Below are 14,669 nucleotides of genomic sequence, written 5' to 3'. Positions count from 1 at the left end.
ACTACATAATTCTCATTTCACAGTACGTGTTTTATTAAGCATAAAGGCTTTTAAAAATGATTTATAAAGTATCTTTATAAAATGATTTTTTTCCCCACAACAAAATCATTAGGAATTTTTGATAACATAGATTAATCTTTTTCTCCCCATGGCTAGGAGCATAAAAACCTTCAGAAAAAAAACAAAAAAAGGAAAAACACTACTCAAGAATTTGTTGACTAAATTAAAAAGTTAAATTAAAAATACACCTAAAAACCTCACTTGATACAAATAAGCCTTATAACAGCCCACTAATGATAACTGTTTCAAGGTTTAAACACGTCTGTTTTTCTCTTAAAACCCTCCGGAGTGGTTCACTAGCCCCTCCATGCTCTAGAATCGGCTAATATATGTATTCTCACCATTTTATAGTACCGGGACTCTGGGGCTACTGCGAGTATCTTCCTCTACCCACAACCCCACCATAAACTTAGGAAGAAAAGAAGGAAAACTGCCATTTGAGAGTAAAACTTGAAGATGTTAAGAAGTCGCAGCAGAGATAAAAGCAGGGGCTCTCCCTTCGGGATTCAGGGCCCCCCTCCAGGGCTGGTTAGAAGGGATTCCGGCCCCACCCCAGAGGATGTGATTCAGCAGTTCTGGATGGACCGAGATCTGCACGTCTACCAGGCGATGCTGAGGCTGCTGGTCCAGCCCTGGAGAGCCACCGTGAGCTGCCCTGGAAAGATGCCTCCGTGCTCAGAGAGATGAGGGAAGTCAGTGCCTGAGCTCCCAAGGCTGAGGCGGTTCCCTGAGGACTCAGCGGGCACACGGCCTGCTTGCTGCTCTTTCCACCCTGGCACCGGGATGTAACCGGTCCAGGAGCTGAGCCGTCCCTCCTTCTATATACCATGCCCTAGTAGCATCTCACTCCTCACGTCGTTCGGCATGACTGACCACAGGGTCGCTGTGGACGCAGGGAAAGAGAACGCTCGACTGGAACTCGCTGGAAACGACAGCTGTGTCCCTTTGAAAAGATCTGTGGGATAACGTGTGAGCACGTCGTGAGGACAGAGGCTTTCAGGCAGGAGGACCCTCCTCACCTGCAGACCTGGATTCGGCCATTGCCCGTCAAGAGACCATAAGCTCTTTAAAAGAAAACAAAATCCAGCTTTTCCTCAGGATAGCTCAGACTAGCTATAAAATGAAATTACCTGTTTCGTAGCCAAAGTCTCCATTTCTAACCGCTTTTTGTTGACATATATTTCCTGTTCAAAACGCTGCTTTGTCTTTTCTAGTTCCTCAATTTTGTAATTAGCCTTTTGGTTATTTATTTCCTGTATCTTCTTTCTTTCACATTCTTCTTTCTTTGACATACAATAATAAAAAATAAATAGGGCAAAGATACAGAGCAATTCTTCAAAAATGACACCAAAAAGGTACAAAAGTCCCTTTTTAAAAATCAATGCACAGGGCTTCCCTGGTGGCGCAGTGGTTGAGAGTCTGCCTGCCGATGCAGGAGACGCGGGTTCGTGCCCCGGTCTGGGAAGATCCCACATGCCGCGGAGCGGCTGGGCCCGTGAGCCATGGCCGCTGAGCCTGCGCGTCCGGAGCCTGTGCTCCGCAACGGGAGAGGCCACAACAGTGAGAGGCCCGCATACCGCAAAAAAAAAAAAAAAAAAAAAAAAAAAAAAAAATCAATGCACAAGAAATTGACTCACAGATAGAAAAGGTGCCCCAGTGCTTCTCCACCCCATCCAGGTTGACTAACCCAGCTGAAAACAACCATCACTAGCCAAACCCTTCAGAGCGCTGCCCTCCAGATGGGCTTCTGGGAAGCAGGACTGCCAGCAAACAGGAGGGCCATGGCCCGAGGGCTGGGGGACAGGGCCTCTCTGCTTCTCCCCCCCGCCCGTAGCAGCCTTGATGTCCCCTCTGACGCTCCCCCGGGGCCCTGCACCGGCAGAGAAGGAAAACAGCTCCGCCTCTTACCAGTTCTGCTTCCAGGACTTTTATTTTGCTTTCGTACGCAGCTTTTTGAGAGGAAAGCTCTTGCTGAGCCATTTCTTTCACGATCTGGATTCCCTGCATCATTTCTTCCTTTGCTTTCAACTGCGCCTCCTTTATTTCTGCTTCAAGTCTACAAGGAGCAAAATATTCAATAGTTACAGGGTACTCTGTCAGGAATTCTTCATATGCTATAATAGTTCTTAATCATATTAAGATGTTTTAAATTAAACAAAAGTTCAAATCTCAAAACTTCATTTCTGACACCCTGTCAATAGCATTCTGAAATGTTTATTAGCTCTAGAATTGTTTACACAAACAAAACATAAAAGGTTGAAAACTTGCTTATTTCTAACTTAATTACTATTGCAGATGCTCGATATTTAAGCAAATATGTTTTTCTAATGCTTAAACTATATAAAAATGTTTTAACTTACATAAAAATATAAAATATATATTTATAACATAATTATGTTACAGTGAACACTGCAGTAAATATTATAGTTAACATTGTAGTAAACACAAAATATGGGCATTTTATGTTAAACTAACAATGGTTAGGGCAAAAATTATTTCACATCATTATCTTTCAATTCACGTTTAGGTCATAGATTAGGAATATATTGAAATGCCTCTAAAAGCATGATACATGAGCCGATAAAGCAGAGATTGCACCATATTTTTCCAATCATCTATAATAATTTTGTAAGCAGACAGGGTGGGGGGTCCCCCAGAGAGATAACCAGGCAGGGCTTTCTTGACAGAAAAGAAGCCATGTTTGGCCTGAGCCGTTTTGTGGTCTGAGCCTGGACACAGTGCTTGCCCTTGAACAGGCCTCAGAAACCAATGATCTCAAGGGAACAAAAGAACAAGTGTTGTCAGGCAAGAGAAGCAACAACAGCAAAGATAAGACACCAGTTGTGAAGACTCGCAGCTCTGAGTCAATGGTGAAGATTAGCCTGAAGCTCAGCCACCAGGTCAGCGGGAACCTCAGGGATGGAGATGTTGACCCTCTGTGACCCCCGTGACTTCAGTCAACTGAAGCCTGGACTCTGTCTTTGCCCTGATTCTATGCTGACTTCTCCTTTGCTCAGGCCCCTTCATGAACACGCATGTGCCCTTAGCTTAAAACCTCCCCAGTCTTACTGTTGGGGAAGCACGGCTTTGGCAAAGTTTCCCATGTTTTCCTCACTTGATGCAAGTAATAAATCCTTCCTTCTCCTGATCTTTGGCCTGGTTGTGTCTTTTGGCTCGACACCCACCAAGAGGTGAACCCAGTTTTCAGGTAACACTTAGACATTTTGAGAAGTCAACATATTAAATTACCTTTCACTGTATGGGGGGGAAAAGGACTGGTGATTACAGAAAACTAAAAGCTTCTTTCTTCTCAACAAAACTCGACACTTTAACAATTGCACTGCATAAAATTTCCGTACCCAATTTTACTGAATTAGAATAAGAATGTCAGGGCTTCCCTGGTGGCGCAATGATTGAGAATCCGCCTGCCAAGGCAGGGGACACGGGTTTGAGCCCTGGTCCGGGAGGATCCCACATGCTGCAGAGCCATTAAGCCCATGCGCCACAACTACTGAGCCTGCGCTCTGGAGACCGCAAGCCACAACTACTGAGCCCACGGCCACAACTACTGAAGCCCGTGCGCCTAGAGCCCGTGCTCCGCAACGGGAGAGGCCACTGCAGTGAGAAGCCTGCGCACCGCAGCGAAGAGTGGCCCCTGCTCCCTGCTCACCATGGCTAGAGAAAGCCCGCGCGCAGCAACAAAGACCCAAGGCAGCCATGAATGAATGAATGAATGAATGAATGAATGAATGAATGAATAAATAAATAAATAAATAAATAAGAGTAAGAATGTCAAAAGAAAGAGGACCTAATGGCTACCAGGGCCTGGGGGGAGGGGGTAGCCATTGCTCAGTGGGTACAGAGGCCCAGTTGGGTGATGAGAAAGTTCTGGAGACAGAATATGGTTGAGGCTTCACAACACTGTGAATGTACTTAACACCACTGAACTACACACTTAAAAATGGCTAAAGAGGTGAATTTTATGCTATGTATCTTGCACCACAACTTTAAAAAAAAAAAGAAAAAGAGGGCAAAGCAAGCTCAGACTTTTGAAAAGGTGACAAAGCAGGGATCGTGTGGCCCACCCCGGTCATCCTTGCCACCCCCGCCTCCACCCTCTGTGCGGATATTTCTCTCCCCGTGACCCCGAGATGCCTGTCTCACCCCACAGCCTCCACTGCACTGCAGCCCGGGACCCGGCTCCACTGCCCTCCACCCTCCAGACCTGGGCCACAGTCACCATTCTGCAAATGGAATCCCCATCATGTCTGTCTCACGTCTCCTTAAAATTCTCTTATGACCCCATAACCTTTAAGATAAAGTCCAAATGCTTTAGCATTTTATTTCTGTGTTACTTGCCATTTATTTTACAGGGATCCTGCTTAAATCAGAACTCCTACAATATTGCCTCAGCTAAAACTGGGGCAAAAAAGGAAAAGTAAATAAAGGTCCAGTCCCCAGGCTTCCCCTGGCTGACTCCCTCCCAGGGGACATCTCCTCACGAGACCTTCGCTGACCCCTGGTCAGGGCAGGAGTCACCCCAGGAGCTCCACACAGTGCAGGGCTCTGTCAGGGCACTCTGTCTGTCTGTCCGTCAGCCCCATGAGAAGACAAATTCCTCCGGCGTAGGAGCTAAGTTTGTTTGTTGAGTGAATGCACACAGAAGAGGAAAGATCATGTCACTAGAAATCGGCACCCAAAGAGTTAACGAGTGCAGTCAGGACAACCCGATTAAGGCCCTGCACAGCCCTCTCCCGTGTACTTACTGTTTCACACCAACAAAAATACTTACTGTAATCTCTGTGCCAAGAGCAAGTCATTTTTTGCAGATTCAAAGTCTCTTGGACCCTCACTCACAAGAGTATCTCTACTGGGCAGTCTTTCCCCTTTCTGGACTTCCACTGGATGATTAAATCTAAAATAATGATCGCCACCGAGAACCACCCGATCACCCTAAAGCACACAAAAAATTTACTCCTTGAGGTGAGTCTGAGCCAAAAAATTCCGTGGGACAAATCCTCATGTTCAACAATTCAATACAGTCTAGTATCACTAATGATAAGCATAAAAATCACAGCAGCTAACATTTATGAAATGCTTCCTACAGGCCAAGAACTGCATCTGACACTCTACACATATATCATCTCACTGACGTCTCACAACTATGCATGTTATTATCCCAATTTTAGGAACGAATGAGGAAACTAATAGAGCACAGAGCTTAACAGTAACAGTGATAAGCGCACACTGAGCTCACTGTCTGCAGGCACTGTATTGAGAACTATGCATGAATTCTTTCACCTACTCCTCCCTTACCCCTCCTGAAAGACAGGATATATACCAAGTGACCATATGTCTTGCTTTGCCTGCGACAGAATAGTTCACGCCTGTTCTCCTGATGTAATTATTCAAGGGCTCTCAAAAGTGTCCTGACGTGGGTGACATGCAATCACCCCGAGCTTAATAACTTTTCAACGGTCATATGGCAAGTGGCGGGGCCAGGGCTTCGACCCTGTCTGGCCTGATTCCAAAGCCCAGTTCTTCCCGGGACACATAATGCTGCTGCTGGTGGACAGCTCCTTGGGGGCTGGTCCACCCACCATAACAGAACTGCAGTCTCTGCGCAAAGGCAGGCAATTCGTGAAATAAGAGAACGTTAGAACCAGAAAGTCCCTCATCCCGTTCACTACTGATCTTACAGAGGACAGAACCGGGCTCAAAAAAACTAGATCACTTGCCCAAAGTCAAACAATTTCTCACATCTTGGCAGCAGCCAACTTACATGATGTAATACCGTGGGTTCCAAAATAAGTCTTCCATTTACATATGTCTTTGCTTCCCCAGCTGGGATGATACTCACTGTCCCATTAAAATTGTTGACGGTGCTGTGAAGACAGGATGCACATTGTTACAACTACAGGACAGACTAAATAGTAAGCAAAAGGCAATGCAGATAATCCTCCTTGGGTTATCCCCTTAGTGCTAAGGTTCATATCAGTTTGTGACCATAATGACTTAGAACTCTCTTATCTTCCTTCAATTAGATTTTGAAGGTTTGGTGAAAAAGCCTGGCTTCTCTAGCAATTCTATCCACCAGTGGTGGGAAAAATTTTCATTGTACGTATTTTGATTAAAACTACTTAAAAAAATACCAACCCCTCTTCCCCAGAAATGGGAAAAAAAAAAATCACAAACATTAAAGGAAAATACACTAAAATACCGACAGTGGTTTATTTATGAATGGAAGAGTTTTAAGTATTTTTATGTTTTACTTTTCTAACTTCCTGGTTTTATTTATGAGTTTTAATAATGGGACAAACAACATTTTTCTCCCATGAAAAGAGGGGTAATACAGAGGAAGGAAAAGCATGGAGATAAAAGCACACTCCTTGGACATCTAATTAACTCTGACGATAAGATGATACTGTTGAAAATCAGCTATAAATGCTATATATCCTTTTGAGTCTTTTTATTCAGAAAATAGGAAAGAAACTCCAAAATCCAATTATCTTTGGATTAACTGGACAGAAAGAAAGAGAAAACTGTAGCAAAAGCTGAGCCCCAAACAAAACCTCTAGCTCCAGACAAGGCTCCGAGATCTACAGGTAAAGAACGACAGTTGAACTTGAGCACCCAGAGAAGAGGACTTGGGAAGAACAGCTCACCCTCCCGCCAGCCTAGTGTCCTAACCCCGTAAAGGTTTAAACAAGGTCTGCTTGTTCGGACGCCTCCGCCCTCCCAGCTCTACCTGCTCTGCCATCAAAAGCCCTTGGCCGTAGCATTCTGCTCCCTCCCACCGCCCATCTGGCTTCAACCACCAACCCCCTGATCCACCACTATTTTCCATAAGAACCCCACCTGGATTTGCCTTAACATCACCTTCTCTCCTTGACCTGAATCGTTCCGTCAACATAAGACATCCTGTCCTTTATCTCCATCACTCGTCAAGGCCAGAGCCCTCTAAGTAGCTTCTCTTTAGGGCTCAAAGCTAGCGGTGAACTTTCCTTCTCTTTCTTTACTTTTAAGCACTAAGTAGCTAAGACCCACCTAATGTTAATATACACTGATGGGTACAGGGGCTCCTTTGTCCACTGAGCCCCACGTGCCAGGTATGTCATCAGTGAAGACAGACACGAAAACTGCTCTCGTGAAGTTCACGGTCCAGAGAGTGAGACAGACACCTATCCGTGTACTAAAAGGGGAAACACCAAGTGCCAGGCGAGTGGGGGACTTCCTGGTCCCCCTGGACTCTCAACTCTTTGTGGGCATGTTCTGTACCTTTGCTACAAGTGTAAATAATTCTGGGTTTATTTGTTATAGAAAATGGTTAATTAACAGAAGAGCAAGAGGATCTGAGGATCAAGGAGCCGTGCCACGCCAGGTACAAAGACATCATGGAGCTCAAGTACCTGAGGATGTGCAATATTAGTGGCAAAGCACACTCTGTATATTTGGAAATTTTTTGTATGAACACTGCAGATCACAAAAAAAGTCATATGTTATTTAATATATGGTACTGGTAGAATTGGTTATTCATGTGGAAAATAAATGAATTTAGATCCCTACTTCACATCCAACAAAAAATTCCCTACAACTTAAGGACTTAAATGTGAAGGCAAAATTTCAAAACATTTAGAAGATAATTTAGGTGACTGTCTCTACGACCTCAGTGTAGAAATGATTTCTTAAACAAGACACAAAAATTGACAACCATAAAGGAAAAGACTGACTTATGTACTATACTAACTAAGAACTTTGATCCATCAAAAGGCACCATAAGAGAGTGAAACGATGAGCCACACACTGGAGAAAAGATATTTACAACACATGAAACCCACAAAAGCTGGGCCACCAAAATATATTTTAAAACTCCTACAGATTATGAAAAAAAAGCAATACAATCGAAAAATGGACAAAAGACATGAACAGGCAAGTTACAGAAGAGCAAACAAAAATGGCCAAAGAATAGGTGAATAGGATTAGTCAAGGAAATGCAAAACGCATCCCCCACGAGAGGCCAGTTCACATCCACCCGACAGTGCTAAGGGTTGGCAAGGATGTGGGGCGACAGGTACCTCAGAGCCAATGGCGGCAGAATTGCCAACCATTCTGGAAAACAATCTGAAATTACCTCATAAAGGTGAATATGCACATATGCTACAGCCTGATAGCTCTGCTCCCAGACACACAACTTAAGAGTGATTCCCAAACTTTAAAATGATCATTATAGGGTAACAGAAAAATCATCAGACTCACACAGCACAGTGGGGCAAACAGAAAGGCCTGGCCGCCCAGGCTCCTAGCAGCTGCCTCGAGGGCCCTACCTCAGTTTATGAAACTTGCTCCAGAGAAGCCCTGCCCGTTTGTACCAGGAGACGCATCCAAGAGCGCTCACAGCAGTACTGGGGAAGCGAAACATGAGACACCACCCAAACGTCTACCAGCCAAGTAGACAGGTAAACTCATACAACAGGATACTTAACAGCGGAAAAATGAGAGAGCATCAACATGGATAAATCATGAAGACACACTGTGGAGCTACAACAGTTTACATGTACTATCACCCTAACAACACAGTATCATTCAATTCATATGAACAAATTTTAAAATTTGTCAATCCAATCAAAAATCCTGCCATAGATGATGGATAGAAGCTTAGATCTACTGGCTGAGGGATAACTTCTGATAGAGCCATACTACATCATATCTCATATTGAGAGTAACTGACCTGCCATCCTTACAAAACACTCAGATTGTCTGTTTTTCCTGGCTAAAAGATGCATTCGAAGACTTACACCAAAGCATCAGTGTGAGTGAATGCCTCACGTGAAGGAAACCACAAGCCATCAAGATCTGGAAAACTACCGGGGAGGAACGTACCAGTGCTCGTCGGCGATCAGCACCCCCGACAACTGAATGTCATGGCTCGAGCCTGGTTTATACTTTCCGACTGTAGTTGTTCCCTCTTTTATCATATACAACAGTATCTCCGACAGCTGAGGGTCTTCATTGAGATTGACCAGGTTTGGCAAATGGTTGTCCATTTGAAATGTAATTCCTGCTTTCTAGTAGAAGTCAGAAAAAAAATTAACTTTAATCACAAGCATGAAACTGTTAGATCCCCTAGAACATTAAACGTTAAAGTCACGGCATGTGGGACTCAATTAACGGTCTCTTAGACCCTCTCCTCGCGACTTCCCCGTAAGTGCGACCACCATACTTCTTAGACTCCCAGGAAGACGCTGGCCCTCTGTCCTGACACCATCCTCAGCCCACTCACAGCTCAACCCAGCATCACCACATGTGCCTGATCTCACCCACCGACGTCCACAGCAGGTCCGGTCCTGCCTCTGCGTCTCCACGGGCATCACCTTGGTTCAGACCCGTAGCACCTCCCGCCTGAACCACTGAGGCAGCCTTCTGACCGCCCTGCTAACAGTCCCTCTTGGTTTCAGTCCTGCTTACACCCTACACCAAAGTAATTCTGAACTAATTCTCAAAATGTCGATTCCCTGGTCAAACACTTTCAATGATTTCCCACTTCCCACAGGATAAAACAAATTCCTTGGCCTGGAATGTGAGAAATTACATCTGTATATTTACTGTCATATTTCTTTGCAAATTTTCAAATCAGTTTAGAGAGGTGAAACGATACCTGTAACTCCTTTGTTACTTGAAGTTTTCTTTTTTCAGCTTGTTCAAGTTTTTCTTTCCACATTCTTACCAAAGACAAACGAGAGTTTAAAAGAGTTAAAAATATCCCGATTTATAAGACTGAGAATCAAGAGACAATCAACTGAGATGAGGAAACCACTTGGGAATATTTAAAACGTAACGGTCTGGGGATAAGCTGCTCTATTCACAAGGAAGGCAGGGATAAAGGCAGACTCCGGCACCTGCTCAGCCTCCCGTCCCCACCTCCACCCCCCTCCCCCTCTCCCAACCCTTGCCCCAAGCCAGTCCAGTGATTCCAGGCAACATCCACAGCATCTAAGGTAGTGACCAGAGCCCACCTGTGCATTTCTGCCATGTCTCTCTCCTGCTGATACAGCTTCATTCTCAAGGATGTTATTTCTTGCCGACAGAGCCTATATCGCTCAGGGTCAATGTTCTGACTGTTTCTTTGAGCAGCTTTTAACTTTTCAATTTCTGCTTTCAAGTCTAAATATTTGTAGAAAGATGCATGGTTAATAACATTTGACATATAGTAATTCCCACACTAGACATAACCCTCCAATCTTCTATTTTATTTGAAGTTTTAAATACTAAGTAAAACAGAATACTTGCAGAAATTTTACTTTACCTACAAATCTCTACCTAACCTTTACCTGAAAAACTGCTCCCCTATTAATGAATTTCCCTCCCTCATAAGCAGTGTGGCCACGTAACGTATCATCCAAAGAGGGACACCTTTGAGAAGGACCGGGGGCACCATTCATCACACTGGGATGACAGCCATGAAGCAGGACTGCCCCAGGCAAACCATACTCATAAAGACCTGTTAGATAAATATGACAGGTTTGCCAAGCTGGGATTCAGAATACTTATTTTTAATGAAAATGGTCCCATTTGTAAACAAGAGGGGATCCATACAGGAAAAGATGGAGCACGAGATGGCACATCCATCCTCCTCTGGCCCACACCTCTGAGGGATCTATTCACCTTCTGCAAGATCCCTGAGCAGGCGGGCAAGAGAAGGAGGACTCAGCATTGACGAAGGGAGGCCCGGGCTAAAACCCAGGACCAAACAGCCTCTGGGTCAATGAACTAAGCAGAAGCAGAGGTGAGAGACAGACAACGGCGGAAAGGTCACAAGAGGAAAAGTAAAGGACGTTATTGTCCCTGAGCTGCACAGGCGCACGACTCAGTCCCTAGAGGGTTTCCTACGCTGGCTCTTTCCCCTTCACCCACCCCATTTCCCAGCTTTTTCTGACTGTTCCCCATTACTCTCTTTCCCGCCGTCCTTCCATCCGCCTTCCTCATCAGTGTGGAATGATCGCTAGGAGCTATTACACAAGTATGCGAGAAAAATCTTTAACTTCCTTAAACTGCCTATTTTCATCACTGAAATGAATATCTGAGACTAAACTCTCGCAAGATAATCTTTAAGTCTGTAGGGAACCGCTGACCTCTGATCAACTTGGCGCTCACGTCCTCGTTGACCCTGGCGGCGTTGACTATCAGCCGGGCCTGGGTGGCGTACCTCAGCGTGCTCAGGGTCTCCTCCACACTGCTGGCCGCCGGGCTGACCGTGGCGATCATTGACGTTTTGGAATTTCCACTCAGACTTTCCTTCAGCAGCCTTCAAGGAAAACAATCACAATTAGACTTTGCTTCTACAACGACCTCGTGACAAGTACTAGAGAGCACAACGCAGACCAACCGGGGCACGTGACGCAGACGACACCTACCTAGAGAGCACAACGCAGACCACTGGGACACGTGACGCAGTGCTACGCTCCTCATTCAGACACCAGTTAGAATTGTTTGGTATTTGTAGCTATTTTTAGATCTCTGAGCACTTTATTTCATCTCACACTTTTCATTTATTTCTTTTGGCTGCACAGCTTGTGGAATTCTAGTTCTCTGACCAGGGATTGAACCCTGGCCCTCAGCAGTGAGAGCGCCGAGTCTTAACCACTGGACTAACAGGGAAAGTCCCTCGTCTCACACTTTTTATATTGTTTTGTGAAGCGATCGTCAGTGCGAAGATTTTAAAATATGGTTATTTAGTAAAATCCCTCTCCCCATACTAGACTGTGAGCTACTTTAGGGATGGGACCGTGTGTCTGGTCACCCCTGCATTTCCAGGGTCACCAGAGCCCTTCAAAGGAGCTGCTCAAAAGTGCAGAAAAGGATGGATGAACATATAAACACAAATTTTGTTTTCTATTATATGCAAAAGCCTTATTTTAGAAGGAAAAAGATCATGAGACTAAAAACTCTGTATTTATGAATGCAGAGAGAATTATTCCTAACTTTCAAAAGTTACTCTTAATTTTCAAAAGGCATTAAAAACACCAGATTGTTCCCTTACAGGTTCTGAGGTGGCAATTATAATATAATAAGTCAAATTAAACGATACACTGCTGTCAACAGTGACGCAGTCCATATCAGAATTGGATATTAAATCAATACAGATGTAATCTGAATGTAATACATCTGAAGTTAAATCCATGTTCATTAATGAAGATACGTTTTGAACACCTACCTGCCAGCCAGTGTGTGCTAAACTTCACTTCACTCACATAGTAATGTGTGTGGTGATACCACATATGCTCAAACATCAGGCACTAATAACAGTTCATTCATCATTTAACCCTCATTACAACCCTAAAAGACAGGTATTGGTGTTATGCCCATTTTACAGATGAGGAAACAGGCTGGAGGACTATTAAGTGATTTGCCCGAAGTCACACAGTGTGTAGGAAGCACAGCTGAGATAAAGTCCAGGTAGCCTGGCTCTGGAATCCGCACCGCTCACCACTGCTCTGTTCCAGAGTCACATGAAGTCAGTCTATGCGCTTTTCCCCCCGCAGTACTCACTCTATTTTGTACAATTCCTTATACTCCAAAAGCTACTTGCCATGTGAGGACAGACTCGCGGTAAGGAATGAACGTTCTCCTCCCGCTGGCCTGCTCGGAGAGCGCGGATATGACCTTTCCCAGGGTCAGCAGGGACTTGTTAATACTCACGCCTTCCTGGGGACAAGATCAAACATTTTAATTGAAAGCAACTGCTCAGCAATAAATGTATTTCACAAAATATATTTCTTCCTTCATATAATTACTGAGGAAATACTTTCTTCCATAAACGACCAACTTTCTTCAGACTCAAAATTTACTGATTGACTCTGAGAAGCAATTATAACCAAGAACTACGTGTTCCTCTTTAAGTCTCAGCAACACAGTCTATAAAGTGCAGGGACAGAGAGGGACTTCCCTGGTGGCGCAGTGGTTAGGAATACCGCCTGCCAGTGCAGGGAACACGGGTCCAAGCCCTGGTCCGGGAAGATCCCACATGCTGCGGAACAACTGAGTCTGGTGCCACAACTACTGAGCCTGCGCTCTAGAGCCCACGAGCCACAACTACTGAGCCTGCACTCTAGAGCCCACGAGCCACAACTACTGAGCCTGCGAGCCACAACTACTGAGCTTGCACTCTAGAGCCCACGAGCCACAACTACTGAGCCTGCGAGCCACAACTACTGAGGCTGTGGGCCCCAACTACTGAGCCTGTGCTCTAGAGCCTGCGCTCCTCAACAAGAGAAGCCACCACAGTGAGAAGCCCGCACACCACAACGAAGAGTGGCCCCCGCTCGCCGCAACTAGAGAAAGCCCACGCGCAGCAATGAAGACCCAACATAGCCATAAATAAATAAATAAATTTATAAAAAAAAAAAAAAAAAGATTATGTGCTTAGCCAGTAATCTCCTAAAAACAGTGCCCAGGACTGAGCTCCCTAGCGTGAGGGCTCACCCTTACCTTCAGCCGCTCCCCGCTCGTCTGGGTCTGGGAACAGCGCTCACTGCCCGCCAGGTCCACCAGGTTTATGCGGCTCCGAATTCTGTGATCCAGCTCTTCCCCTTCCACAAATTCTGTCTGGGACAAAAGGACATTAAAATAACACATCATAAGTTCTTTTACGACTTGCCATCAATATAAGTCTGCAAAACGGAAAGTTAGACAAGATTACAAACCACTCACTTATTTTTGAAAGCTATCCCTTCTTGAATCTGTGACAACTTATAAGAACATATTGAGCAGTGCTCAGACTACGCAAAATAAAAGGAGTGACTTTAAAGGGCTAAACCCATAACTACAGAATTATATTAAGGAAACGGCCACAGATAGAAAAAAGGCTTAATGTACAAAGGTGCTGTTCATCCCAGCCCTGAAGTAGCAAAGCATTTAAAAGCAACATAAATGTCCAACAGCAGAAAAAAATTTGAGGAATTTTAACGGTCAAAGGAAAATTATGTAGCTGTGAATAATATTTTGCAAGTAATTTTAATAGTATAAAATTGTTGCAGATTTTGTAAATTTGTTTATGCGTGATTGTAAAACAACTGAAAGATTATATACCAAACTCTTTAGAGGGGCTTCATTTGAGCAGTGGAACCCTACGGCTGAATTATTTAAAACCTTTTACCTTCTGATATGTTTTTTCAAATACTGTACAATTATCACGTATTGTTGATAACATATTATCACGTATTGATATGACAATATCAATATCATGATAAGTTAATAATCACATTATCGATTTTTAAAACAGTGAGAAAAACATACCCCTGTATATGCCACTCAGTGTTACTGTGTATATGTCCTAAAATCCAATTATGTTATATATTTATATGATTGGACTTTTACCTTTGATTTAAAGAAGTAAGAGAGTGGCATGGACATATATACACTACCAAACATAAAACAGATAGCTAGTGGGAAGGAGAAGCAGCCGCATAGGTCAGGGAGATCAGCTCGGTGCTTTGTGACCACCTAGAGGGGTGGGATAGGGAGGGGGGGAGGGAGGGAGATGCAAGAAGGAGGGGATATAGGGACATATGTATGCATATCGCTGATTCACTTTGTTGTAAAGCAGAAACTAA

At 44.3% G+C, this 14,669-nt stretch overlaps 1 protein-coding gene across 1 annotated transcript in view; it reads right to left on the bottom strand.

Annotated features, from left to right (window-relative positions):
- KIF14 (kinesin family member 14) overlaps nt 1–14,669 on the bottom strand; it is a 50,870-nt gene that overhangs the window by 22,325 nt on the left and 13,876 nt on the right. Inside the window, exons 10-19 of the mRNA XM_081218796.1 lie at nt 13,546–13,662; nt 12,647–12,762; nt 11,190–11,362; nt 10,074–10,221; nt 9,716–9,779; nt 8,941–9,125; nt 5,843–5,945; nt 4,853–5,013; nt 1,969–2,116; nt 1,191–1,343 (exon numbers count right to left, since the gene is read on the bottom strand). Coding sequence (XP_081074922.1) covers nt 1,191–1,343; nt 1,969–2,116; nt 4,853–5,013; nt 5,843–5,945; nt 8,941–9,125; nt 9,716–9,779; nt 10,074–10,221; nt 11,190–11,362; nt 12,647–12,762; nt 13,546–13,662 — 1,368 coding nt within the window. The remainder of the gene's footprint in view (nt 1–1,190; nt 1,344–1,968; nt 2,117–4,852; nt 5,014–5,842; nt 5,946–8,940; nt 9,126–9,715; nt 9,780–10,073; nt 10,222–11,189; nt 11,363–12,646; nt 12,763–13,545; nt 13,663–14,669) is intronic.

The sequence above is a fragment of the Mesoplodon bidens genome (assembly GCF_964165515.1).
Source record: "Mesoplodon bidens genome assembly, chromosome: 2".
Taxonomy (NCBI): domain Eukaryota; kingdom Metazoa; phylum Chordata; class Mammalia; order Artiodactyla; family Ziphiidae; genus Mesoplodon; species Mesoplodon bidens.
This window is presented reverse-complemented; position numbering and strand designations above follow the sequence as displayed.